We start from the raw sequence: 27,114 nt of genomic DNA, 5'->3' as shown, positions 1-27,114 counted from the left end.
TCCCATACCCTTAGTCTGAAGACCTGGGAGCTTGTAATTGGACTTCCATGCCCCTACAGTGAGCACATTAGAGATGAGTGTTTCTGTGCTGTGGAGGACTGTCGAGAGGTAACGAGTTCTCTGAACTCTGGGAATGCATATTAATCTCTTGGACTAAGGCACTCTAACTTCTCAGGCAGGACTGCGTTGGTGGTTAACGCTTCTCGCTTCCTCTAACACGGTTTCATTTAAAACGCTCTGGTTAATGCATGGCACTCTTACGGTCCCCTCGTATCCCGTGCTGGTGCCAAAGCTGAGGACGTGGTTGTAGTTGTCACCTCTCGGGCTTCTGCTTTGGCGTGGCGTTCGCTGGATGTGTAATCTGGTCTGTTTTCTCTTTTGGGTGCCCCGTATTGCTCTGGGCATCACCAGTGTGGAAACACGGAGACTTGAAAGAAGCTAAAGCCCCCTCGCAGCCCCGGCCGGACTCAAAGCACAGCCCCCAGGGGTGCTGCGGGCACTGACCTGACGGAGTACGCAGCAAATGACCGTAGTCTTGAGTTGGGGGCGCGAGAACCAGGGCTGCCCGTGGGGTCCATCAGGCGTTTGCACTTTGATACTTGTCCAGATTTTTTTTTTCATTCTGTGTTTTGAAGCGTTGAATCTGTGCTGTATCTTTTACTCATGTATTATTGAAGCTCTGGTGAGTCGAACTGTCTGGAGGCTACAGAGAAATCGTGGCTGTGGTCTGTGATGGTTTGACTGTGCCTCCTGCATTTTAGTAGAAATGCAGGAGTGAAAATATCCCGTCTAGTTTAACCCAGGTAGGTGCTGAAACCTTCCCAATGTAGGCTTTGCAGAGCTGGCAGGACTTGGATAATGCCTTTTACCTTCCAGAAGGGAAAGCAGCGCCCCGTCCATCAGACAAACAGCCTCTCGGCCGATGTGCAGAGGAGGCAGAGGGTGCGGATCAGCGCTGCTGCTCCAGTTCTGCTCGACATGGAGACGTCAAGGGTGCTCCCTCTCAGCCACAAGCAGCTAGAGCCTGTGCCTGGTGCCTGTGGCATCGATGACAGTCATGTTGGGAGTGTTTTAATTCATTATCCAGTGACCTTTTTACATGAATCTTAGATCATCCCCAAATCCAAATATAAACTGCCAGGAAGGAAACAGTTGAATCCAATTTTAAATCTTATTCTAGGAGCTGGAAGAGTAAAGTCACTTGATGTGCGCTGAGAATGGAAGAGCAAAACCAAATAGCTCTTCCCTTCCTCCATGCTCCCTTCTTGCTCAGAAGAGACCAGGAGAGATTTCTGAAGAGATGTAAGAATAGCAAATGCAGAGCATCTCTGTTGTTAACTCTACTTCGTGCTGTACTTGAGCCTAAAATTTTAAACAGCCTACAGTTAAGAGGTACAGTGGAAGTAGAACAACTTCCAGGAGTCTTTAGCTGTGGATGTGCTATCTGACCTCCTGCACTTGGCTGCAGAAGGCCTTTGCAGCAAACCCTCAAACCCTTAAATTTTTGTTTACCTACATGGAATTGGTATTGCATTCCTCTTTTTTCCATGCAGTTGACTTTATATGAAAGGAAGTTGATGAGTTCAGTGTGCTTATTTTAGCGATGTAGCTTTTAATTCTACATGTTCATCTGGACTGGGGCTCCCTCTTTAGTTCTGGTGAGTCTAAAAGTTACGTTACGTTATACTTGCCAGTCATAAATACTGATTTCTTCCAGTAAGGCCATTACGTTGTTGTTCAGCAAGAACTTCACGCTGCAGGACTGTACCGTTGCGGTGTCCTCCTTCACGTTAACTAACCACTGTGGATCTAATCCAGTGGTGAGAGTGCTGGACTGGTGATCTGGAAGGTAGTTGGAATAGACTTGACAACTGGTGGTGGTAAAAAATCTGCTGCTGTAGTACAACAGTACCCAGCAGATTGGCTTATTCTCTGCAAAATTTCAGAAGTGGAGTAGTTTTGTACCTACCAGGGCTGCTGCCTGGTGGTGTGACTTGTTGACCATCATAGCTGGTAGAAGAGCTGAGCTGCTTGGATAAGAAAGCAAATAATCCATGTCCTTAATGACATAGCTGTCATAAGAGGAGCTGTTATTCTAACTGTAAGACATCTACATCTTTTGTTTTATTTTAGATGCGCATCAGACAGGGATAGAGCTGTCATCTCTGACCATGCAAGAGCTAGAATACTGGTTTGGAGCAGCTCATAATGAATTCAGCAGACTCATTCCTTTGCTCATCTCTTCTCCTGATGTTTTTCACATTTTCTTTCCCCACAAACAACTTGTGTTATATTTGGAACTGATGCTTCAACTTGCTAACAGCCAATGAATATGAAAAAGCAGAACAGGGGGTTGCCAGTTGACAGGGATCTTTTTTTTTTTTTCCTTAATCTGGAACGTGTGGCTTGGGGAACCACTTTTCTATAGAGGTTGTGATGGTTGTGCTCTAATAAGTGAGAAAATGGTGACTGAAGACCGTTGCCCTTTGGGGACACACACGTGTAATTGATAACCTAGAATTCTGTGGTCTCCTGAAAACATAAAACTGGGAAAAGATGTGGTTAAAACCACTGGCTGATCTTCATGTGGAGGCCTGTGCTAAATGAGACTGAGGATTGGGAATAAATCAGAGGAGTTACATAAGCCAGAAGGGGAATGAGAGCACCGAGTGAAATCTTCGGTTCAAATACTCGAATGATTTCTCTCGGAATAAGTATTTCATATTAAGTTAAAGTAATAAAGTATTCATATTAAGTTAAAGTATTATTATGAAAAGCATTGAGAGATTGACATGCAGAAGTGGTGTAATTTCAATCATACGTTTGAAAATATTTTTATAAGCTCTTTGCACTTTCCCCGTGTTTTCAATTTTTTGACAAGTCTTGTTTAAAAATAATAATTCTATGCTGAAAACTTCTGTTTTCTCTTTCGGTCCTTGTGTTTAATATGAGGTGATAGTTCTCTAGAGGTATAGGTGCAAGACAGACACCAGCAGTTTGATATCATTTAATTAGACTAGGGAAAACTGAACAGAGGAGGTGAACAGTATCCTTAGGAAAGACAGCTTTGCCAGAAAACATGGGAATATGTGATTTCATTTGATGTGCTCAGAAAGAGGATAACGTGTCGGACACATGGTGAAGTGACCTAATGTTTCAGACTGGCTGATGTTTTAATTTCACTCTCTTGGATCAGTCATCGAGCTCGTTTGGGGAGTCGCACCCAAAGAATTAGATGGCTCTCTGGGATGAGGTCCGGACTACAGCGTGTGCGTGGTGGGGAATATCTGGTAAGGCTGGACAGGGTGGACCTGATGGCTAAGAGCGAGCCAGTGGGCTTTAAGGGGTAATTAATGCCCCCATCTCTGGGATTGCTGAGCTAATTCACAGCTCTTCCCTGCTCCCACGGTTATCCCGCTGCTGTCGGAGCAGGGCTGTGGAGGGGCGGGTGGGCAGCTCCGAAGGCGGTTTGCTGCAAATAGGGGTGGTTTGGAGGGTGCAGACTGGGTAGTCAAGGTTTGTCTGATGTTTTCTGGTCATTTGGAAGGGACACTCGGGAAGGATTGACCAGCTTTGGCGGACAGGTCTAGCTCATCCGTAGCTAGTCGCCCCGTGAGTAGGTACAGGGTAATAACTGTAATTATTCAACACACTTTTCTAGATTTACCTTTTTGAAGACCTCTCTTAAGGAAATGTGTTTAACTGCAACCTTGACTCTTTAAAGATTGCTCCAGCACCTGTACAGAAAGCAGTTAAGTTTCCCTCTACCACCAGCTATCTCCCTTCGCATACCATGTGTAGCGTGTAATTGATTGGTGTCTTGAAAAGCATTGATTTAATTCATATTCCCAAGACAGGGATTATCCTGGTCTTTTGTGGTGTCTGAGAGGTGAATCAGAATCTGTTATTTTGCCATGGTAACAGATAACATATGTTTTTGTCATGACGTAGCTACTCTTAAGTATTTATGTTGGTGAATCAAATAGTTTAAATAATACAGAATTTTCCTATAGAACTGGAATTGAGCCTTGAAACTTTACTCCTCGGTTTGTAGGAGACTAAGGCAGCTCTTTCATCACTTGATTATTATTGTGATGAAAACCTTACTCAGTGGGAAACCAAGTTAAGTTTCAAGGTGGATGGCAACACTTTGTGGGATAATGTTTTGTGCCAGCGCTTGGGTTACGTCAATTTTTCAGAAAACAGAAGCAGCAGGTGGCTGTGTTTAGAAAAGGAAGGGCAGTTAGTTGAAGTAGCAGTAGCTTTACCTGGAGCTTTTGGACCAAAAGAAATGCCTTCTGTCCCCTGATTCCTATTCAGTAATCACTTCCTTTGTGTTTGCTTATGTTTGGAGCAAAGTTTTGGCATGGCTGGATCTTCCTGCAGAGCAGCGATAGGGCTGTAACGCTGCGGTGGAGGAGGGAGGCTGCCTGCACTCTGTGAAGCTGCGAACCCCTTCCTGGGTGCTGCTTCCCTTCTGCTCAGGCTAAAAACAATAAACCCTTTGTCATAACAAATAACAAATTGTCAAGACAGTGCTGTTCCTCTTGATCAAGGGCTGCTGCAAACTCACGGTGTAAATTGTACTGGTGACACGTAGACGGCAGCAGTTACAAGTGCGTGTTGCAGAACTTTGGTTTTGTTTTTATCCTTTCAGGGGCATACAAATTATCTAACAAGGCAGCAGAGTCAGGTATGTCAAATTTGTTAGAAAACGCCAGAATTCAGTTCCTCCATCTAACTGTCTTTTTGTTGCGTGGTTTTCAGTTTTAAAAAAGCACAAGTGGATTTCTGCTCTGACTTGCAAATTCTGGGGTGATAAATATAGTCATTGCTCCCCCCTCCTGCAGTTATACTACGATGCAGTTCTTTTTTGGCGTGTTCTTCACTAAATCTGTTCAGACAAGCTCTTGTTTTCCCCCTTGGTATAAAGGATGAGTAGAGTGAAGGAACAAGAACCGTCTGAAAAAAATGCTAGAAGATGCGCGGAGAGGAGGAGACGCTGCAGGTGAAGAAGCCATCCTGTGGCTAAGGCAGGAAACATTCATTCCCTCGGTGATAATTCCCATTTCTGAGATCCAGCTTGGTAAGAGTCGCTGTTTCAAGACTGTCAGGTGGCCATGGATGGTGCAAACTACGTTTTCTGGACGTTGGTTTCGTTGGACGCGTGGGGAGCAATAAGCAGAGCTTTGACCACTCGAGCAGCTGAGATCGGTTGCAAACGTGATCGCGTGGCAGCTGCGGCTTGGAGAAATAAGCTCGGGGTTTGAATTCCAGAGGTCTTGAATCCTGGCTCTGTCACCAGTCCGCCGAATGGCTTGCAGCTAGTATGTTAATATGTTTTTCCATTTGTTAAATCCTCTGACCTCACGAAGGCAGACAGACTAGATGTTTGTCCGGCCTTGAGAACATGGAACAATGAACATCTGAGAAAAACACCAGGAGGAAATGAGGAATGTTGTTTTTCTTTCTGGGTTTTGAAGCTTTGTAATAAATACAAGAAAACATGGAAGACAAGGATAAAAATCCTTAACAGTGCCTTTATTCATTAAGCGTGGAATGGTTTGGCAGTCTTACCCAAGAAAAAGATGTGAACACAATCTTATCTTGTATCTTAACATGTCCTCACAAGAACCTGAATTCTGGCGCAGACGAACCTTTCCACACTTGTTTGCAACATAAATCATGCAATAATCTTAAGACTAATATTTTTCACATGAAGTTAGCTTTGAAAAACCTACGTAACGTGGCTTTGAAAGCCTGCCGTCGTCACGCCGATCTTCATTATCGTGTCGAAATCCACAGGACCGCAGACCTAAAGAAAGGAATTTCTTAATGCTTCAGTCTCCTTTGTCTCCAAAGTCTTCCTTTGGGGGAAGCACTTGCCCCTTGTTTGCTTTCAAATGTGCAAGATCCTTCCTTCAATTACGGTGATGAGTTTATGGGTTACTTGAGCGTGCGTAGTCAATGAAATCATCATTCTTTGTGACACGTGCGTATTGTGACAGAGATGTCCTTCTCTTGGCTCAGTATCAGGCTTTATTGCCCTTTGTCTTCATCTAATGTTAAAGCAGTTCTGTTAAACCGTGAAAGATGGGTGTGTGGGCAGTGAGTAGTCATGGCCATGCACAACCTGCCCCTACTCTTGCAGTCTAGCCTTAAATTGGACAGGACTCTTCACCCTCTCCACTCACCAAGATGAAGACAATGACTCTTACCTCTGCTTTCTCTTCTAGATCAGCTAAGGTTTATGCTCTTGCTCTGACTCTGTGTTGTTCTTTAATACTGATCATCGTTTGGGTTAGGGATGTTTTTTGACCCATACTCCGCTATGTGCCTCCCAGAAGTTCAGGGAGCTCTGCTTGGTTTTCTGAAGTGTCACCCTTGACTTGTGTGTCTTAAGAAGTTTTGAGCTCCTGCTCCAGTTTTCCATGCGACTGGGGTGTTTGCAACTTGCCTTTCGTTTGTCGTTTCTCTCCTGCTTCGTGAGGATTAAGTTCACAGTGTGATTTTTCTGTGCTTGGAAAACAGTTTCTCCTCACTGGGACTTGATGCTTGTCACTGAGGATGATAGACATTTCAGACTTTGTTTGAATCTCTTGATTGTTTGTGACCCCTTCCAGAAATCTGACATAAACAGCATGAGCTTGCAAATCTAATTCCCAAAAGAGACCAGGATAAAAGGTTGGTTTGTTTGCTTCTTCCAGCAATTGGAACAAGCTTGATAATGTAGCTTCATTTTTTTTAGCCAGCAAGGAGCACCACAGAGCATGCCCAGGCTTGTTCAGTAGTCAAAATTATCGGATTTCCTCATCTCTCCCCTTTTTGATGTACTGAATCATGAAATAGTTTGGTTTGGAAGGGACCTTCAAGATCATCCAGTTCCAACTCCCCTGCCATGGGCAGGGACACCCTCCACTACACCACGTTGCTCAAAGCCTCATCCAACCTGGCCTTGAACACTTCCAGGGATGGGGCAGCCACAGCTTCTCTGGGCAACCTGTGCCAGTGCCTCAGCACCCTCAGAGGGAAGAATTTCTTCCTTAGATCCCGTGGAAATCTCCCCTCTTTCAGTGTAAAGCCATTGCCCCGTGTCCTGTCACTACCCACCCTTGTCCAAAGCCCCTCTCCAGCTTTCTTGTAGGCACTGGAAGGCTGCTGGAAGGTCTCCGTGAAGCCTTCTCTTCTCCAGGCTGAACAGCCCCAACTCTCTCAGCCTGTCTCCAGAGCAGAGGTGCTCCAGCTCTTGCATCATCTCCGTGGCCTCCTCTGGCCCCGCTCCAACAGCTCCATGTCCTTCTGATGTTGGAAGCTCCAGAGTTGAACACAGTTCTCAGCTGCAGAATGAGGAGTCTGAATTTTCAACGTGACAGTTGTTGGGCTATCGAAACGAGCAATAGACCCAGGAAAGTTCGAGCGCTTGTAAAATCGTACTCTTTGGAAATGAAACTCATCCATGGACACAGTGACTCTTCCCAATTCACATCTTCACAGAGAGTGTGGTTGAGTGGTGACCACATCCAGTATCCGTGGCTGCGTTGCTGGGGTGTCGATACGTGACTCCGGGCATGCAGGCACCTTCCCCAGCCCGCAGTGGGGTTTGCACCGTGGTGACCAAACAAACCGACCCTTACCAGAGCAGATCGGTGATGTGACCACGAAACTCCCCGGTGCTGCCTTCTCCCAGCCGTGTTTCTAATCTCTGCCGTAGTCCCTTTCCAAGAGCCATCAGAACCTAGAAGGTTGTCTCTCACTGTGGTTTCGTTTTCAGTTATAGCATAAAGATAGTAAGTGACAATCCTCTGTGCTCAGCGAGGTCACGTCCTGTTGTTTGTGTGCTCCTGAGACACCTAGTTCATGAAATTCTCCCATGATGAAGAGTGTCATGTCAGTCAGTCCCCTGGGATTATATCCCACAAAGCTTGTACCTGGTGGGAATTTCTATTAGCTTTCCACACGGCGAGCAGGATTAATGCTGTTCTGTTACCTCTCTGCTGCGTACGTGCTGTGCGTAAGTGACAGAGGAAATAGATTTAATTAAGCTACTTTAACACCTAATTTTGGGTGTACGTCTGTTTTTCAGCAGGAGCACCCTGTTCCTTCGCTGTCTTTACACAGACCTTCAGCCACGTCTTGTGTCTATTGTAGAGCACGGTGTTGCTGGAGGGAGGAGCTCCGAAGCTGCAAATTGTCCATGAAAACTGTTTTGACTGTTGAAAACCAAAAAAGTAGTGCGCTAGTGTTGATGACGCCGGCGTTTCTAGCCGGGCTGGGATGGCAGGTCCATCTGCTGCAGCATCCTGTTCCAAAGAGCAGAGCAGGAGATCGACCCGCCGTGTCCAGAGACGGGGCGCCCACCCTCCGACTGGGAAACGATAATCCCCCGCGTCCAGCACCGCTGGGTGTCTGATACTAAAGCCCTGAAGCGTTCGGATTAACTCTTTTTCCCAAGATTTGTTAATTCCTAGCATGGAGCAATACTTTGCCAGCATTCTCAATAACTTTGTGCAGTGAAAAAGGAGAGAATTTGGGGAAGTCTGCCTGCGGTTTGCTTCTTCCCTGCCACTGGCAGAGCTCTGGGCAGACACGGGGGCTCCGGGACGGGGAGGGGGCGGTTGTTGGGGCATATTTGGGGATGAGCAATTTTTCACATGCTGGGAGAAAGCTTTCCCTGCTTCTTTGGGAAGAGAGAAACAAACCAAAGTATATCTGATCGGTTTTGAAATCTCATTTCATTGCTTCATTAAGGAAATAATTACAAAATTGAATTAACTTGAAGAGACTGGATTTTCTAAGGTGTAATTTTTCCTAAGCTGTTTGTTTTTTTTCCATCCTGCTGGAGATTTATGTTTTACCCCCCTCTACAGAGGTTTTTCCCCTACGTGGAAGTGTTTTATACAATAACCCTCTCTGGATTGGGGTTTGTAGCCTATGTAACGTGACCAGCCTTTAAAGGAAAGAGTTTGTGATCTGGTTCAGAAAGAAAAATAAGTTTTCTGGGGTGTAGGGGGACGGGACACGGACACAGCTTTGTGTTCCACGTGATTTACTGTATGGAGGAGTTAGTTGTTGGAGTGGCAGCGCTTGCAGCCCAGCAGGGTGGTGTGAAGTGTGGGAATTGTTGCCCTTTCTTGAAAACTCATTTTTTCCCCTTCAAAATGTGTCGTCGTGCCCAAAAAGAATCAGCAGGAACCCTAAACCTGGGAGTCCCACAACATCCCAGAGCCACGTTTACGTGCTGGTAAAGATCCCGTTGTCATGCACAGTAGCTCTGGAATAAATTTTCTTCAGGAAGTTCTTGAAAAGGAGAACTTAAAGAGCTTAACTTAAAAAGTCCCATTTTCTCCTTTGGCTGTTCTCCATCTTCCGCCCGGCCCGCTTGGCAGTCGGCGGGGCGAGAGGTGCCCCTTCGGCAGCACAGAGCCCGTTTCTTTCCGTCGGCCGTAGTAACATTCCAAGGACACGGAGCGAGGCTGCCCCGGCCCCGGTGACCCACCGCCCAGCGCTTTGCCCTGGATGGAGCCGTGGTTTGGGTGGTGGGGACGGGCACTGGTGCCCGTAGCCACGTTACGTGCCCCGAGTGCTGGGCCTTGGCACGCGGCAGCTGGATGGCACGCCGGGCGGCTGCCGCGGAATTTCGTTCGTCGTGAAACGATGGTTAAGTTCAAAACAAAGGCATTGCTTTTTGCATTGAATATCTGCCTCTTACCTGAAACCAGAGCTCCTTTTGACTCAAAATATTTGTGATTCCCTAAAGATCCTGAGTCGTGTCCTTTTTAGCTGCCTGCTTGAAGGGGCCTCTCCGAAACGGGGCCGTCACCGGGAGCTCAACCTCTTCCAACACCCAAAACTTCCAAGTTTCAAGTCCAGCTCTGAAAACAAATAACTGCTCAAAATCTCCCCGCTCCCTGATTCCATAGGGCAAAGCATGGTGATGGGGTGGAGGGGTGAGGAAGAAGCCTCGCATTATTATTATTTATTAATTTAATTTTTTTTTTTTTAACCCATCCTACCTGCCTACTGCAAACGGCCTATTTTCTGCCCCTAATGGTTTCTGCCTAACAAATGGTGTTTCTTTTTTACAGCGTTATGATCCTGGACTTGTTGTGGTGATGGTAAACTTAGCAGTGGTAATTTTTTATTTTCAGACTGAATTACTCCTTTTGTCATCAGTGCACCAATATGTTAGGCTTACTTTCTCTGTTGTAGCCATCATCCTTCTGCTTGGTCTTTCATTTTCCTTTCCTTTCCTTTCTTTATGCACACTTGTCTGATCCTTGTTCATTAAAGGGTATTGCTAAGAAGGGATGTTTCTGTTTGTGTTAGAACTGCCAAAATCAGTTTAAACATAAATTTCTAATACTGTCCAAACTTGATTCTTCCCCAACACGATGGGCACTAGCACTTGCTACTGCAATTTCCAAATAGATTTAAAAAAAAAAAAAAAAAAGTGAAAAACCAGCCCAAACTTTGACTGCCTTAGAAGGCAAAAGTACTGATGCCTTGTTTGTACGCAGGGGTTTACCAGGGCAATGAGGCTGCATCGAAAGATCTCGATTGCTGGAGAACCAAAACCAAAATCAAAACTCAACCAACCAAAACAAAAATTAAAAAAAGTTGGAAAAGAAAAAGAAAAAAAAAACCCACAAAAAAAAGACTATAAATTGTTGGCACTTGCTGCCAGCCGTTCCATTTGGGTTCACCGCTTCCCAGTAAATCCCTGGCTGAGACGTTATGAAAGTGATATTGCACTTAGGAAGTCATTTTTATAACCTGTCTTTAATTTGGTCCTTTTGCTAAAAATTGCAGTCACTGCTTACTTTATTATACCATTGGGCGTAAGAGAAACTTTTTCAAACAGAGAAGGCTTAAAATACCCAAACGAAAGCTCGATTCAAAATATTATTTTGGATCGGCGCAACCAACAGTTTTTGGACTTGGTGGATATATGCCTGTCAAATTTCGGGGCATATGAACAACACTGTAAAGCAATCCATGAAATGGACTTGTTTCAGAAAGAAAAACACATGCCTCTGTACTTTAAGAGTTAAAAAAGACACCAATCTGACCGGAGTAGGTTCCCGTTGAGGACTCTGTGGAGTCTGAGATCCATGAGCCGTCGCTTTTGCAGGACTTAGAGCGAGCTGCTATTGGAGAAGAGAGAAGTTGATGCCTGTACAGGTTTCCTGAGGCAGTTTTAAAGACTTCAGCCCTTTGTGCATGTGGAATATTTTTGACACGATCCAAACCTGTAGATCTTTTAGCCCAAAGGTATAATATATGTGTATGTGTGTATAACAAAACAGTTGTTTACACCAAACCGAGAGCAATAACAAGGGAAGTAAACATTCTGTTTTTTCACTCAAGGTATGCACCGGAGAAGGTAAGTACTCTTTCAGTGGGCTTACATCACAACGAACAGCGCGAGTTGTGATGTAAAAATAAAAATAATAATAATAATTAAAAAAAAAAAAGCTGTGGTAGTAAAGTGCTTGTCTGCCCCATTTTGCTTTGTTTGGCTGGTTATGAGTGGATTAAAGATATGTTGTTTTAAAAAAATATACATATAAAAAAAAAAAATCTCCAGCATAGTTTGATTAGTTCAAAGTCAATTTTCTTCGCAACTAGTCCTTTTCACAGCTTACAGATGACACCACGAGCATCTCGCTGCAGGAGCTGGGGAAGCAGGTGCTTGGCCACCTGGCCTGGACCGGGCGGTCGTTTTGGATGAAAGAAGCTTGGCTTCTGTGCCACGCTTCTTGGTCAGCTTTCCTTTCCCTTGGGAAGGGACAAAAGTTGGCGGGAGGGAGGCTTCCGCATCTTTTACAGGAAAGTCCTAATCAATTATTAATGAGGCAGAGCAGTAAAATGTGTTTAAGAGCTTTTTCACTGGCACCAGAAGATGAAGAGTGTGTATTGTCTGGTGTGGAAGCACTGGGGGAAGGTTCATTTCTCAAGGCCTGTTGACAGCCCTGCCCTAGGACTTGGCAGGGTTGAACATTAACCACACGAATATTTTACACGACCGGTTAATGTTCAGAAAATACCATTTATCAGTACTCAGGGTGCATTGAACTGTAACTGGTTTGGAGCTGAGAAGCAGGTTTGACTGTAAGCTGTGAGAATGGCTCGTGTTTGGTTCACTGTAGCTTTCTGGTCTCTGCACTCCAAGGCAAGATCTCTAACCACCCAAACCCAATGTGTAAAGCGAGCTGTGGCGATGGACCGGCCACTGACCGCCTCTCTGTGTGTTTTCCTCTTACAGGGAGGACAGATCCCATCCCTATCGTCGTCAAGTACGATGTCATGGGCATGGGGCGGATGGAAATGGAGGTAAGCTCGTCTGGCTCCTGCACCCGGTCACTTCTTGCATGGCTCTCGGGGTGTTGATAGGGAAGAAATTTAAAAGTGAGAATTTGTGCATCAGAGGTAGAGAAAAACTTGCTCGGAAATCAACACAATAAGAAAACACTCCTCCTCAAAATACATACTCTGTTTACCCATGGGTACCTGAGTTCTGAGGTCTGGACACTCCCCAAAATTCCTGGGCTCTGCCATCTCACGTCCGCAGAGCTGAGGGTCCTGCTGGCAGCGGACGGGCAGGCTGGGAGCCTCTGCCTCGGAAGGGTTAACGCACCGTTTAGCGTGTGGGTTATGCCGTGGGATGGCAAAACAGGGAAAGTGAAGTACAACATGCAAAAATTCTGTTTCAAACCTCATCTTTTTTAAATTACACGTTCTGGCAGTCTCAGTAGTGCTAAGTATTTATGGGACAAATTGCATCTCTTCTTCTTTATTTTATTTATTTATTTATTTATTTTTAAAAAAAGCTTGACTACGCCGAAGATGCCACTGAGCGGAGGCGTGTACTGGAGGTGGAGAAAGAAGACACGGAGGAGCTGAGGCAGAAATACAAGGTACTGGAACGAGGACATTAACTTCAAAGTTCCTGTGGGCTGAATGGGAGAGGATTTGTTCTGATAGGACAGAGCTCTTCTCCTCAGGCTGCAGTAATGGCAGTGGGAATTAAGTATTTTAATTTTTTTTGTCATTGTTGAGATTATTTATATTTTAACGAACTGGTTATTCACTTCCTGGAATTAACCTTGATGTTTGTTTAGCTGCTGAAGAGCCACAAGGTAGCAGCGGGGCTTTGTCTGTGCGCTTTGCTCCTGTTCTGGAAAGAACAGTCCTAGGGTAAGCAGAACGTTTCCTTCCCTAGACCCAGGACTGCCAATTTTTCCAATGAATCTGCTGTGGTGTCAGTGCAAAATCTGCGGATGCAAACGTTGGATGGGCAGTTATCAGCTGGAAGTGGAGTAGATCTTCTGTTGGCACTGAGCAAGCAGTAGGTAGTGCATTACGATATTGTCTCGTAAGTCCTGCTGTCTTCTAAAAGGCAGGACATGGCTCCAGTTTTGAGAAATCGATGGGAAGAATCACTTTGGAAGAATTTCTCAGGCAGCGTTAAAAAAAAAAAATAAACATATGTTCTGCATTTCCGTAGGATTTGCAAAACCTGTGGGTTTTTTTGTAAGCCAAAGGCTGTTATCTTGTTAGTGATAAAGATGGACCATCATGTTGGCGTTGGGCATGACATGTTGGAGCACACTTGGATTAGCTGTAACGGAATTCTCTGTGGAGGCATGGTCTTTGCTAGTCCTTTAAGCCACTCTTCTGCTTACCAGCCTGTAAAGTACATCAGGGCTTAGGAAAGTCTGCGTGTTTAATTGTCCTGAGGTTTGAGGAGTTACCGGGGTTGAAGAAGAGCCCTAGACATGAGAATGAAGTGCCAGTTTTGCATAAATTTTAATTCTTTGAGGGATGACGGAAAAGTAGTTTCAATTCCATTAAAATGAAACATAACCATGGCAAATCTAAAATTCCATTTCACCAGTTCAACAGTTAATTCTGCAGGCAGTTTATTCAGCTACAAAAACTTATAGCTTTTTCTTTTTTCCTCCTCAAGTTGAGACCTTGCCTTGCTCACTAAGTGAATTGCTGGTATATTTGTTCATTTAAAAATAAAAACCATTGTAATTAATTTTAAAGCTAATTATTAGTTCGGAGCTGAAGGCAGTTAATGATCTCTTCTGGCACACTTTGAAGTACAAGTGTACTTTAAGCTCTGAAACGGGCTCAGGCAGCCGGTGCTGAGCAGTTCCTCTACGTCCAGGTGCACGTTCTCCTTCGTATTTCTCCTTTTTGTTGGTTTCCATCCCCTGCTGGGTGCCGGGCATCTTCCTGCATTCCGGAGTGGTTGGCAGGAGCTCTTGCGCGAGCCGCAGGTGATGCTGTTTTATCTCCGATCTGCAGCGTGATTTATGGGGAAGTTCTTGCCTTCTGCAGTTGTCTGTTCCAACGCAGTCGGACGTGCGTTGCTCTCCGAGACCGTTTTTGTCTCCCTGCCGTTACTCAGCACAGATTTATATTTTTTTCAGGAACTCTGTGGAGCGGCAGCAGTCTCTCCTAACTCGGATGTGTTTTTATTAGCGTGCTCTATCGTTAGGCTCTTGCATTTTTGTATTAATCTGTGAAAAATCTCTGCAAGCGTCTTTTTTTTTTTTCCCCCGTGGCTCCGCAGGAGCCCATTATGTAATTGCCAACTGTGGCCGCATCCTGATTAGCCATTCAGGGAGCCTCAAAGGAATTTCAGATAACTGCAACCAAGAAGCCAGCAAGCAATGTTCTTTAATTCCCTTCTTTGGGATGGATTCTGACCCTTCCAGTGCCGTTTTCATTGTTTAGCCACAGGATGCTTCTGGGGAAAAACCCTACGCGTGGCGCAGGAAGCTTGTCGGCGTTTCAGAGGAACTTTAAATGTTGTTCTGTGGATCTCACGCTGCTCTGTCTTCCTTTCCTGTCTTCCTGGAGACCTGCTTCAGGCTCAAACCTCTAGATAGTTTTGTTGATTTTTTAAAATGTTTTTTTGCTTGTTCTTAACAAGGGCCTCCTTAAAATAGATTTTTTTTTTTTTTTTTTAAATTTAGAAGGTGAACAGTGCTTTAAATTGAAAAACAAAACAATAAACCTTTTAGCAGTAGAATTTTTCAGATTCCCCCCCCTCTTTGGGTGTTAAGATTTATTTTTTACATGAATTTTACATTATAGAAAACATGCTTAGCAATATTATTCTAATGTAACTTTGATGTGGTAACTGGGAGATAAACCGTAGTGCCTTGAACAAGATCTTAAATAAAAAGAAAAAAGCGTTAGTAGTATATCTTTTTTAAACGTTTGCAAGCTCCTCTTGCTAATGCAAAGAAATTTCCCATAAGAAATTCATATTGATGACAAACTCCTACACTCCTAGGTGCTTTTTCTCAACTGTTGGGCTATTTTTCCTTATCTAATTTCTCTTTATTCCAGTTGAAACGCATATGGTAAATAGCTGTATGGAATATGCTGATGTTAGTACAGTGTGTTTTGTAACGCTGCATTTGTAGCTTTTTTTTTTTAGTATGCATCCGTGTAAGTGCTTCCATCTTGTGAAGGTAAACCTTCCCCAGCTTTCTGGTGGAGAGTGGTGATGTTTTATTAATTTTGCCAGTGGGATTGTAATTGAGACGACCTGGCTGGAGGAAGAAGCTGCTTAGCCCTGGCATTAATGTGTGTCTTGGCATCAGGTGCGTTTCAGAGTCCCCCTGCCCAGCTTCCGAGCCCCCCCAGGTCTTCCTCGGCTGCGGAGCAGCACGGGCTCACTGCCAGGAGCTCAGACTTCCAGCCCTTACAGCCACTTGAGGGACTGGGATTTCCGCAGAGTCCCAGAGCTTTTTGCTGCTGCCGATCCAAAAGCTGCTACTTTTCTTTATAGCAAAAGAGGGGAGAACTGCCTGTTGCCAGTTTAGACACTTCCCCTTTGTTTGGAGGTTTAATTTAGTTTTGTTTTTTCTTTTTTTAGTTTCGCATCTATACAAATATTGAATGATGCACAAAAAAACACTGTCTGCAGCGTCTAAGGTGATCCCCTTCCCCCTCTTCTGTTAAATGCCAGCTACCTGTACCCGCCCCCAGTGTAATCACTGTGTTTGAGCTCAGCTTCGTGGACAGTTGTTGCTCCTGGGAAGGTTTCACCGGCTGTAACATCACCCCAAAGTGAATCAGGCTGATGGGTTTCTGAACTGCACTTTCCCAGCCGCGGATCCGCGCCTCCCCGTTGAATTGCAGGCAAACTGAGATCTAGCAGACATCTGTTAGCACTCAAAATGGAGGAAGTATCAGCGTTTAAAGTTCTAAAATTCTCTTCCAAAAGCAGTGATCTTCCGTGATTCGAGGCGTATTTTGTGCATCTTACGCGAGCAGGCAGCTGCCAGTTTGTTTGTGCATTAGCTTGAGGCTTTGAGCCTCTCTTTTTATCTCCGACAATCTGACAGGCTCTTTTCTTGCAGCCACGACTGCTTTCCTGCCATCAGCACTAGATTATTTATTTTTAAGCAGTCTCTTTTTCCTGATAATGACAAGATGACGCCCTGTGTTGGGAAGCTGAGTCAAGGCTAGGCTGGTAGCACTGCAAAGTAGTTATCCTTCGCAGCTTTTGATTTGCAAAGACTGGTCGACTTAATAAAAATGCTTTAATCGTTGGTGTATGCTAAGATTTTCTTAGTTCATCATCTTCCAGTTTGTTTTAGAAAGGTTAACAGAAATGGTTTTTTGTTAATTTTGCAGGATTATGTCGATAAAGAGAAGGCAATTGCCAAGGCTTTGGAAGACCTCCGAGCAAACTTCTACTGTGAACTCTGTGACAAGCAGTACCAAAAGCATCAAGAGTTTGACAACCACATCAACTCTTACGATCACGCTCACAAGCAGGTAAACAAGTGTTGGTAGCACACTTCATCAATTTTACATTCGTTGCAGCAGTCTCGTTTGTGGTTAATACTTGGAATTTCCCCAGCGTATCTGTTTTCCTTGTAGCCCCAGGGATAGGTGCTTTATGACACTGGTTAAGATTCTTATGCCCACCACGCATTTAAAAACACCAGAAAAACAAATAGAAAACCCCAAGCCATGGCTGGCAACAAGGAGCTCATGAGCAGGAATGGGCCGCTGTTAAACTGGGAAGAGTACACGTGGCTATGGATGGCTCCCAGTTTGCGTCAGCCTTTAACGTAGTGCAACTTTGGAGACTGCTGATATGCCACGTGTGCGCGTTCGAATGCTTCAGTCTGTGTTCTGTCGAGTTACTGAAAACAGGCTAGGAAATCAGGGGCTGTGTCAAAGGAACATAAAAAAGGAGCGCTTTCCAAGTTCTGTAACCCTCAGGAGAAGGTGGATTCAGAATCTGTGTGGAGCTGGCTTTGGTCCCAAGGTAGGGAGGTACCATAGTATCTACATGATACTTCATACTGCACAGTAAATAATAAAAGTTCATGTGTTAGCCTGATGTATTTGACCATTTGAAGCTGCTAAATGAGATGTAAACATATGGCAGATAGCTGTGCTGTGCTCATCTAGAGATGAAATGACTCAAAGGAGGTTTTTTTGATGTACCTAGTTGTAAATTCTAGCAATACAATCGTTAAAATGCTGATGACATCTGGAGGATGTGCTGTAGTGTACTAGATCTTGCAAAATAGCAGTGAAGCAAGAGCTTAAAAACAAGAATATGGCATTAGAGAGTAGGATTTTATTTTTCTTCTCTATGTATTGAGAATAGGATATCATAGTTCAAAGTAAATTCCTTAAGGAATTCACGAAATTCTTAACAGGAATTCTCATGGCAGGGCAGTTTCTGTTTGAGTACTGTGATGAGTTGTGGTTTAATAGAATTAAGAGCAGAAATTGATTTGTGTACTTTGTATTGGGAAAACAGGCTGCTTTGCCCGAGCTGGTGGCACGGTCGTGATACCTCCTAGCAGTGTGCTTCATCGAAAGTTTTCCATCAGCTTGGTTGAAACTCGAGTGCAATTAGGTGCATCTGTTCAGGAGGTGGAAGGACCTGTTTGTGTCGCATTCTCCCAGCGTGGTGATGCAGTATGATTATGTCAGTTCCTGTTTAAAACCCTGGGGTGATCAGCAGAGTGACTGACGTGAGGTTGGCAAAGCTGAGAGGTTTTCTGACATCTAGAGATGCTGTGGAAGAACAACCAAACCTGTGGAAAGCAGCTACCCCTCACTGGTGTAAACAGTTATCAGTAGGGGTGCAAAAAGAGTGACCTGAAAGAAAAACATCTTGGGAACGCACAGGGTGGTGTCATCTTCTCATTGGTAGAAAGAATTTGGGAGTTGCTTGGTATTTTTAAAGGAACTGATGGTTTTGGATCATTGGCATCCATCGCAGTAACTTCAGGCAGGCTTTGGAGAAGATGAGCCTTCAAACTCTCGCTACATCACCCGGCACTAATTTCCAGTTACACAGGGCTTTAAACACAGAAGCGATCGTGCTTTGCTTAGGGGAAAAATCGCTTGTCCGGCTTTGTGTCGTGCTGCAATGTGTGTCACCCTGTTGGGTCAGTGTTCAGTAAGTGAACTTGAAACTACCTGGAAATAATGGAGGTAATTTGCATAAGTAACACTAGCTCCCTTCTGTCGTTGGGTACTGCTCAAGGTAGGCTCGTCTCTACCAGTCTGTGCTAAATTATAAGGGAGTTTAAAAAAAAAAAAAACCAAACCTAAGAGACTGTGCTTTTCGTAACACGTTGCACATCGATGCTTCATATTTTGCCTCTTTGGACAAGAGGGCAAGTTTGCATAAAGGCTAACATGATTTTTTTTGAGGAAAGCCATAAAGTTTTCTTACAAGCAGGCTAATCAGTAGGCTTTCTTGGAAAGATGAGACATGACAGTGTCCTAGATAACGAGAGCAAACTGGCTTGGTATGTTATCTGCGATGTTTTGTCCGCTCTGCGGTAATTCTTGACGCAGCAGTGCTTCGGTTTTCGCCTTTTTCTTAGCTTGTTGAACAGATTTCCATGGGATCACTTTTGCTTTTAAGTATTTTTAGTTACACATACCCACGACGTCGAAGTGTTTGCTTGTTCCTTCTGTGGCTCAGTGAGCACTAGGCCGTCCCTGTAAATAGATGTTCCATCCTCAGATCCCTTTCCGCTCCCGAGTTATAAAGACACTGTCTTGTATTCCAGGAAGGAACTCAGGATTATTGCGAAACAGGGATGATAGGTAAGTGTATTGATCCCTACCAGGTAAATTTTGGACCCACCAACTTGCCAACACCAAACAATTAAAGGGGAGGTTTTATTATTATTATTTCCTGACTACACTGGTTTCATATAGCTTTGGGATATGCCTGATTTGACCTCAACACCAAGTTTCTATCCAAAAGACAGCATTTTTGGATCACCTTAATTGGGAAAATACATCCATTATCACAAACCATTGGCCTGTTTAAGTCATTGTATTTTAAACATCTTCTTGGAGGTGTGCAATGTTGTTCTCTACGTTTTTTTTTTTTTTAAAGAACAGTAACCCTGTTTATCCACCAAACGGTCAGTCCCTCTCAAGGGAAGCCTGAGGACCGAAAGCCACTTGAGTTCATACAGCTGGCACCGCAAGAGGAAAAAAATAAACTCAGTTCCCTTAAAGATCCTTCAGTGAGAGCTCCAAAAGGGCTGTAGCCATGGATGTTGTAACTTTTTGTACCATGGAAAGCTACTGATCTCTTTAATGGGGTTTTTTATAGCTCTTGGGCCTGGCAACTAGAAGGACTGGTAGCTTGTGAGGGACCCCCACCTCTGATGTTGCACAGTCCCGACTGTCAACGATTTAATAGTAATTAACAGGCAAATGTGGAAAGAAAACTTCTCCTGCAGCTAGCGAGGACCGTGGGCAGTCAAGGTGGACCCGGTGTATTTTTGTGCTGCTTCCCTGCAGATTTGCACGTGTGATGTCCCGATGCTTGAGAGCTCCCACAGTCCTGGAACGCTCTGGACTTAGTGGGAACGTATCCTTAGGGCGTTACGTCAGACATGGCCCTTCATTCGGTTTTGGGTTTGACATCAGGACAGAATGCTTCATGTCAGGTTTGCGTGAGGATGGACGTGCATCATCTTCTCTGGGACCGTACCCAGTTTTGTCTGAGGATCGAATAAACCTCATCTGTATTGCACGTCGCAGAGCAGCTTGCTAAAATTGCTGTGCTTGGAGTTGTCCTATGTGCAAGTGATGTAGCATTTACAGTCAGCTTTTGCTGTTTGGTTTGGGTTTTTTTCCTCATCCAAGAACTTACAGGATCTCATATACGGTCACCTCTTTCCTGATGAAGGATTGAGCTGTTTACTGAGTCGCTGCCCTTACAGCATAAAAACATTCACCTTCTGAATTCAACATGAAAAACAAACATGTTCCCGTGTGAACTCTTGCCAGGTTGACTGTGAGAACACTAACCAGGATTGAAATGCAGTCTTTTATGTTGCTTTTGGTTTATTTTTTTTCGAAGCATTTTGGAGGTGTAGGTGATTAATTCTGCATAGATTCTCTTTATGAAAGGACAAAAGGAATATATTTCCATAAAGAAATTCTTTGGGGAAGAGGGTGGAACTAAGAACTGCAACTATAGATCTGCAGTTCTCTTCATGCCCCAATTATCTGGATCTTTGCTTCTGATGCTGAGGGGGAGGGATCTGTTAAAGTGCAATAAAATTACTGACACAGTCACTGCTGTGGTTGATGAGTACTCTAAATCCAAACCCTGAATTTTCAGGTTTGGGGGAGAGTTGGACTTGTGCTTTCCAAAAACTTGTGTCCTCAAGCACAACCTGAACGTGGAAGACTGAAGAGAGAATCTCTGAGATACTTGGTGTTACATGAGAGACTTTTCCACTCCAGAAATGCTTTAACCTCAAAAAAAAAGGGTGTTTTTCTTAACATCAGCTGCTGGTTTGCTGATGGCAGACACGTTTGGGGAAGGCCACTGTTACATGGAAAGGGTTCAGTAAAATAAGTGTTCGGTGTGCAAGGTCCCGATGTCATGATGACGAGCGATGCCGGCCGCCGGAAGGGCAGGCAGGCTTGTGCCGTGGGGTTATCTGGGTTGCTTAAACACATGGTATATTTTCCTAAGTTGAGAATGAGATGTCAGGGAAGAAATTAAGATGAAATAAAACTGCAGTGGCCTGCCATTTCCCCTCTGCTCTTTTCACTTCGTTTACGAGCGTGCGAAGAATGTTGATTACCAAAAATAAGCAGGGCTTGTGTTCTCACTTATATAAAATTATGGAGGTTGCCATCCTTTGAGCTCATATTTAGCTAATGGTGTAGTTCACTCTCAGAAGCTTTTGTAGGAAAAAAAAAAAAAATTCAGAAAGCCAAAAATCTGCTGGCATGTAATGAAAAGTACGTTATTATTTTATTTAATAGGGATTGGCAGAGAGACTTGAGAACAATAGCAGGGGAGGAGTAGGCTCTAATGGGATTGTGCTGTCCCATGAGCTGCCTCTGGTCTCAAGCCAACGTGGAGATCTGGCTGCACATGGGTCCAGTCTATCCCTCCCTCCTAAATATCAGGTTTGTCATGAAAGCCTCAAATCTTCAGGTCTAGTAAAGCAGTGTGGCGGAGTGCTGCTTTTTATTCTGAGAATGACATGATCTCTCTTTGCTCTGCAATTTTAGGCAAAGAATGCCTCTCAGTTCAGCAGCATTCTGTGGCTTTGTCAACTTAAATTGAGAAAAATCCATTTAATGCTGGTCATGAACCCAAAAAAGCAATGCACTCCCAGATTGGCACTGGGGACGTCTTGCCTCGATACCATCTCACCAGCAAAATCTCATGTGCGGTTGCCACAGCGTGTGCTGGATTTTTTTCCTGTTACGGCAGTTTCTGAATCCTGATCGTCCCCCTCTGAACCACCCTCACGTGTCCGTGATGGACCATCTTCAGAGCTTTTGTGTGATGCTGGAGTGCAGCTTATTTAAGCCGATTTGAAGAGAACTGTAAGGTGTTGGCATCGTATGCCAGCTTGGCCCCTCCTGGGCTCTGCAGTGACTGGGAGATAATCCGTTACTGTAGCTCTCATCGTGCTGGAGTACTGATTTTCTGTAAAACCTGTTCTCCAAGAGCTCAATTTGCACTCCCATTGAAATTGTGAGGCTTCTTAGTGATTTTGTTAGAAAGGAGGCTCAAAACCTAAAATACTCTTCTTTGTTGCAAGGCTGAGGTGGGTGGCAGCTATTAATAAAACACAATACCGAGCTGAAGGAAGGCTTGAGGTAAGGAATTACTGCTTCTAGCCTGCAGAAATTTGGACAAACTTTACTTGGGTGCTAGTGATTTGTGTCCCCGTTTGCTGGTCACTGGGCTCACCGATACGGCCGAAGTAATAAACCAGCAGCATATTATTTCTTGGCTTCATGGTCACCATCGTCCTGAGGTTTGTAAATGCGTTGCTGCTTAGAAAAGCATTCTGCTTCCTCAGAAAGCACACTGCCTGTCGAGGAAAAAACGCTTCCTAATTTTTAAATCCTGTAGTAGCATGAAGCTGTGTGTGTGATTTAATACAGCTTGGTGGCCCTGATGCTGTTGAAGAAATTATAGCCGTGCTGAGTGCTGTGGGAAGACTAAAGGTGGCTGGTTTCACCCCAAGAAGATGGGTTCCCAGGGCCCCTTTTCTTTAGTTGGTGGGGAGAAGCTCCCTGAGGATGACTGCGTGGCTGCCTTAAATTCTTGTTTAAATTTCTTTGCTGTGTTGGGGGCAAGAGGGCAGCTGTGCCACTCGCCTCCCGCAGCTGTCCAGCCTCTGCGAACACCCACACATATGGTGCGGTCCGAAAAGTAATTTAGAGATTTTAGGGGATTAGAATAATGAACGCTTGCCTAAGGATTTAGTTGGACATTTCTTTAGTGTAAGCCTAGCTTAAGTATCAATTTAATTCAAATAGGTTTCTGGGAAGGCTGAGACCTGGAGTATGCTGGAATACACTCCTCGTTGCTTTGATGCACTCCTTTTACTGCAGTGCTTGAGGCTTTCAACTGCTTCATCTCAGTCAGTTTTGGGGGAGGAGGGTAGGTATAGCTCACTAGTACTACTAGGTATAGTTAACTACTACCACCAGTAGTTAACTGGTTACCCACTGTTCTTTGCGTGGATAAATCGCTGGATAAGTTCTGGCTGCTTTAAAAGTTGGGTGCTGATCCGCTGCCTGCAAACGCAGCCGCCTCCATCTATTCCTGCGGCGATTTGTTTTTACAGATGAGCAACCCGGTCTCCTGTCGTTCCTCCTTCCCCTTCCCCTGGTTGCATTTATGTAAGACAGCGCAGGCCAGCCGAGTTTCTTGGAACTTGGCTCCTTGCAAACTTGAGAAATCATTTCTGATGATAGACGCATCGTTTCAGGTCAGGCAAAGATGCTGAGCTACGTTACGGTCCGTATTTTATATTCCCAAGGAGATGTCATGGTACAACGGTGGAGCTTTTCTGTCCTAAACTTACCCAGCAAGACCCTTCTTCCTCCTGACCCCTGTGCTGCAAAAAGAAACTCAGCCTTGAGATCTTTTAGTCCTTTCTGAAGTCAGCTTTGTACAATCAGACAAACTTCCCCCCAGTTTGGGGAGTAATGAGTTCTCAGCAGTCTTGAAACCACGGTCAGTGGTTTAGCATCTTCAAAAGGCACCGGTGTCGGCGTGGCTGGGCACTGTGGTGTGTCAGGATAGTTCATTTGCTTCGTTACTTCTAATTTACCAGCGTTGCATAATAAGAGAGTGGGAGGTTTAGGGGATCGGAGACAGAGAAAGGTCAGCGTTGAGGAACTGGGTGTTTTGTTCTGTTCCCATTAAAATGGTCCGTGGTGATGAAGGCAGGACGGCACCGTGGGCAGCTGCGTCGTTGTCAGCTGGCTTTGAGCCTGTTTTATGTCACGGGGAGACGTTTAAGGCCATGTCTGGGGGGGTGGAGGTGGGTTTCTGAGTGCTCCATTGCACCTTCCTCTTCAAAAGGTCACAGTTCATTTCTGTTGGAAATAGCTGGGTCATATTTTTTTCCAAATGAGTGATCTAGAGACTTGGCATCAAACCCCAGTTAAATAGTTTTGTCAGCTGTTGGTGACTTTAACTTCCTGGAGCAGTTCAGATACGCTTTTTAAATCAGCATGAAAAAGCTGATAGCATTGCTTAGTCCTTTTTTTTTGTTGTTTTCTTTTTTCCCCTCTTAGAAAAAAAAATAAATTACTATTCAACATGTAAACATACACCACAAAACCCTTGAGCCCTTTACTTGTCCTGGTGAAAGTAGCTCTGTTGTTCCAGGTGGGATCATGGCTGTGCCTGTGTTTGTGCCTTCCCCCTTTTCTGCTCCAGACTCCCCAAACTCCGTCCCGTAGCTTTGCTGGCTCGGCTCCTTCTCCGTAGAATAGACCCCCCGAGAACCTGTGTAGTAATGCTTTTTTTTTTTTTTCCCCTCTCTCTTCCACTCTTGTTATATTTTTACTTTCTTTTTTTCTTTGTGATGTGACGTTTTCAGCTGATGTATTGAAAGCAAACCCTTCTAATTTTGGAGTCCAGATCACAAGAGTGAGTTTCTTTTGACTAGTGTCTGTAGCTGTATTTTTTTTTTTGTGTGTGTCCTCCCCTCTGACTTTGGTAACGCTCAACCACGTTTAGTAAATCTGCTTAGGTAAGAGAATCCTCTGTCTTGTCAAACCTCCCCCTATTTCACAAAGCAATGTTCTCTTTACATTGGGCCCACTGAATTCCTCTAATTGGAGCTTTAGGTTAGTTTGCAGATCCACTGTTTCTGGGTGTACTGGTCTGACTCTCCTCCAGCAGAGAGGCAGACTCAGCCAGCCAGAAGGTATATTTAGAATTCACTGATGATTTGTACATCTAGTGTGAGGATTTTTCTAAGTGACTGCTGCTTTGAGCACCGTTAGTCTTTCAGACGCTTCATGAAGTGCCTGAAAAACATGAAACTCTCTCAAAAGCTGGGTACGTGATGCTTTCTGGAATTTGGCCTCCTGAAGGAGTTTCAAATTGTGCACCAGAAGAGAAAAATTAGTCCCTTAGGATGATAGAAGTCTGTCTTTGCTGCTTTCTGTTACTTAAACTTCTGTATAAATATAAAATGCCTTGTGAATTTTCACATATATTCAAAGGAAAAGCTGCAGCCTCTTTTCCTAGTGCTTTGAGACAAGGACTCCCAAAATTTTCCGAAGTCTCAGATGTTTGATTTCTTTTAGAATCGAATATCTAGATTTCCTCAGTGACGTTATGATGTTTGAAATTCCTCGGGTTTGGGTTTGCCTCCTCATGTGATGAGATTTCTGGGGAACTTAGTATCCCTGCCTTCTAAAGTACTAAACCCCAAAAGACCCCTCTGCATTTCAGAGCATTTTGTTTCTTGAGAGACCGTCTCAGAACTACTGTCAGGAACGCAAGTAACTCTTTGTGGTGTATGTTGTATTATTTATTTGCTTACTGGAATACTTTGTGTGGGATTTTTGGCACCTCCTCCAATGTAATTTGTACATTGCTTTTGTAAGATATAATACCTGGGTAACTCTTGCACCAGCTAATCCCTTTCTGTTCTTTGGCCCATGCTATTAAGACTTCTGTCGTGCACTGTTCGTCAAGTACATTTACACCTTGCAAGAGCAGCCAAGTAAACAGTCTTTTTTTTTTTTTTCCCCCCTTTTCCTTCCAGAATTTGCTTGTTGCTTTGAAATCAGCTTTATTGTACATGCTAAAGAAAACCAGTAACGTTGATTGGAAATGTATACACAGACTGGAAGCCATAGCCAAAAGTGATCAACAGTTGTCTTTTCGCTTAGCGACTGGGAGGATGGCGATGTGCTCCGTTTGGTTTGTTGAGCTAAGATGCTGTTGCTCCATCCTGGCTCAATAAATGTTCCTGGGGAGGGGCTTTACAGCGTACTCGCCGGTGCTACGGCAAAGAGACGCGTTCGGACGCTTAACCACAAACGCTTGATCTGATCCATTCCTGCTTTCTTTTGCCTCAGAGGTTGAAAGATCTCAAGCAAAGGGAATTTGCTCGCAATGTCTCTTCAAGATCCCGTAAAGATGAAAGGAAGCAGGAGAAAGCCCTCCGGCGCCTCCATGAGCTGGCTGAACAGAGGAGACAGCCTGAATGGTGAGTAGGGGTGATCCCAGGGCACCCTCGGAACGCGTGTGCCGGAGTCCTGCGTGGGACCGCGGCCTCTGCTGCGCTGGCGTTCTTGCTCCTGTAATCCTGCCGACGTTTTGAGGGCAAAGCTTCATGCTTAGGTTTGGCCTCATGCTGTGGTTTTGGTAGGAGTGAATTCACTAAACCGGTAGTCCAGAGCATCCCCAAATGGCTTTATCCAGCAAGAGTAGTTTTCTTCTGTTACTTAATATTGTTAAAAAATTCTAATGGCTGTATAATGCTGTTTTAATGCATGTTTCTGGATACAAGAGTATGTGAAATGGGTAAAAGATTGGTTTAGATCAGGCATGAAACCAACAGCAGAGGTATACAAATGGCATTTTCTTTTTTTCTCTATTTTTTTCTCTATTTTGACTTGTTCATACAGCGCTCCTGGAAGTGGACCCATGTTCAGAACCACTACGGTGGCTGTGGATGAGGAAGGTGGAGATGATGATGATTCTGCAGCCAACAGCGGTTCTTTCATCCAGACGACTTCTGGCCAAGCTACAGACATGACTATGGACCGAGGTTTCCTAAACACTGGACAAGTCGGTGGCACTGTTATGCCAAGCCAAATGCCCATGCAGACGGCGCAAGCAATCAGCTTTGGCATTAAGAGTACTTTGGGAACGCCGCTGCAGAAGATAGGTGTGTCGTTTTCGTTTGCCAAGAAGACTCCGGTAAAGCTTGAGACCATAGCTTCTGTTTTCAAGGACCACGTGGAAGAATCAAGTTCTGGAGATGGAGCGAAAGCTGATGAGAGAGGGTCCTCAGATGCAGGGAGCCTGCAGAAATCTGGCGAGGGCGAAAGCACCAACAATTCCGACGGCAAGGCGGAGGAAGACGACCAGCACGACAAAGACAGCGGGTCTCTAGCCACTACGTTATCTAAACTAAAAAAGATGAGACGAGAAGACGGACCAATGGCAGTTGAACCAGAATACTACCACTATATTCCCCCAGCCCATTGTAAAGTAAAGCCTAATTTTCAATTCCTACTTTTCATGAAGTCTACCGAACAAATGGAAGCTGAAAATGTGAA

General features: G+C 44.5%; 1 protein-coding gene across 1 annotated transcript in view; it reads left to right on the top strand.

The window, feature by feature from the left end:
* Positions 1-27,114, top strand: part of GPATCH8 (G-patch domain containing 8) — a 58,565-nt gene that overhangs the window by 26,893 nt on the left and 4,558 nt on the right. Inside the window, 5 exon segments of the mRNA XM_086626664.1 lie at positions 12,266-12,333; positions 12,831-12,917; positions 16,666-16,809; positions 25,906-26,036; positions 26,458-27,114. Of these exon segments, the coding sequence (XP_086482790.1) occupies positions 12,266-12,333; positions 12,831-12,917; positions 16,666-16,809; positions 25,906-26,036; positions 26,458-27,114 (1,087 nt within the window).

The sequence above is a fragment of the Tauraco erythrolophus genome, chromosome 25 (assembly GCF_009769465.1).
Source record: "Tauraco erythrolophus isolate bTauEry1 chromosome 25, bTauEry1.pri, whole genome shotgun sequence".
In the NCBI taxonomy this organism is placed as follows: Eukaryota; Metazoa; Chordata; class Aves; order Musophagiformes; family Musophagidae; genus Tauraco; species Tauraco erythrolophus.
Note: the sequence above shows the minus strand (reverse complement) of the source record. Positions and strands in the feature narration are given on the sequence as shown.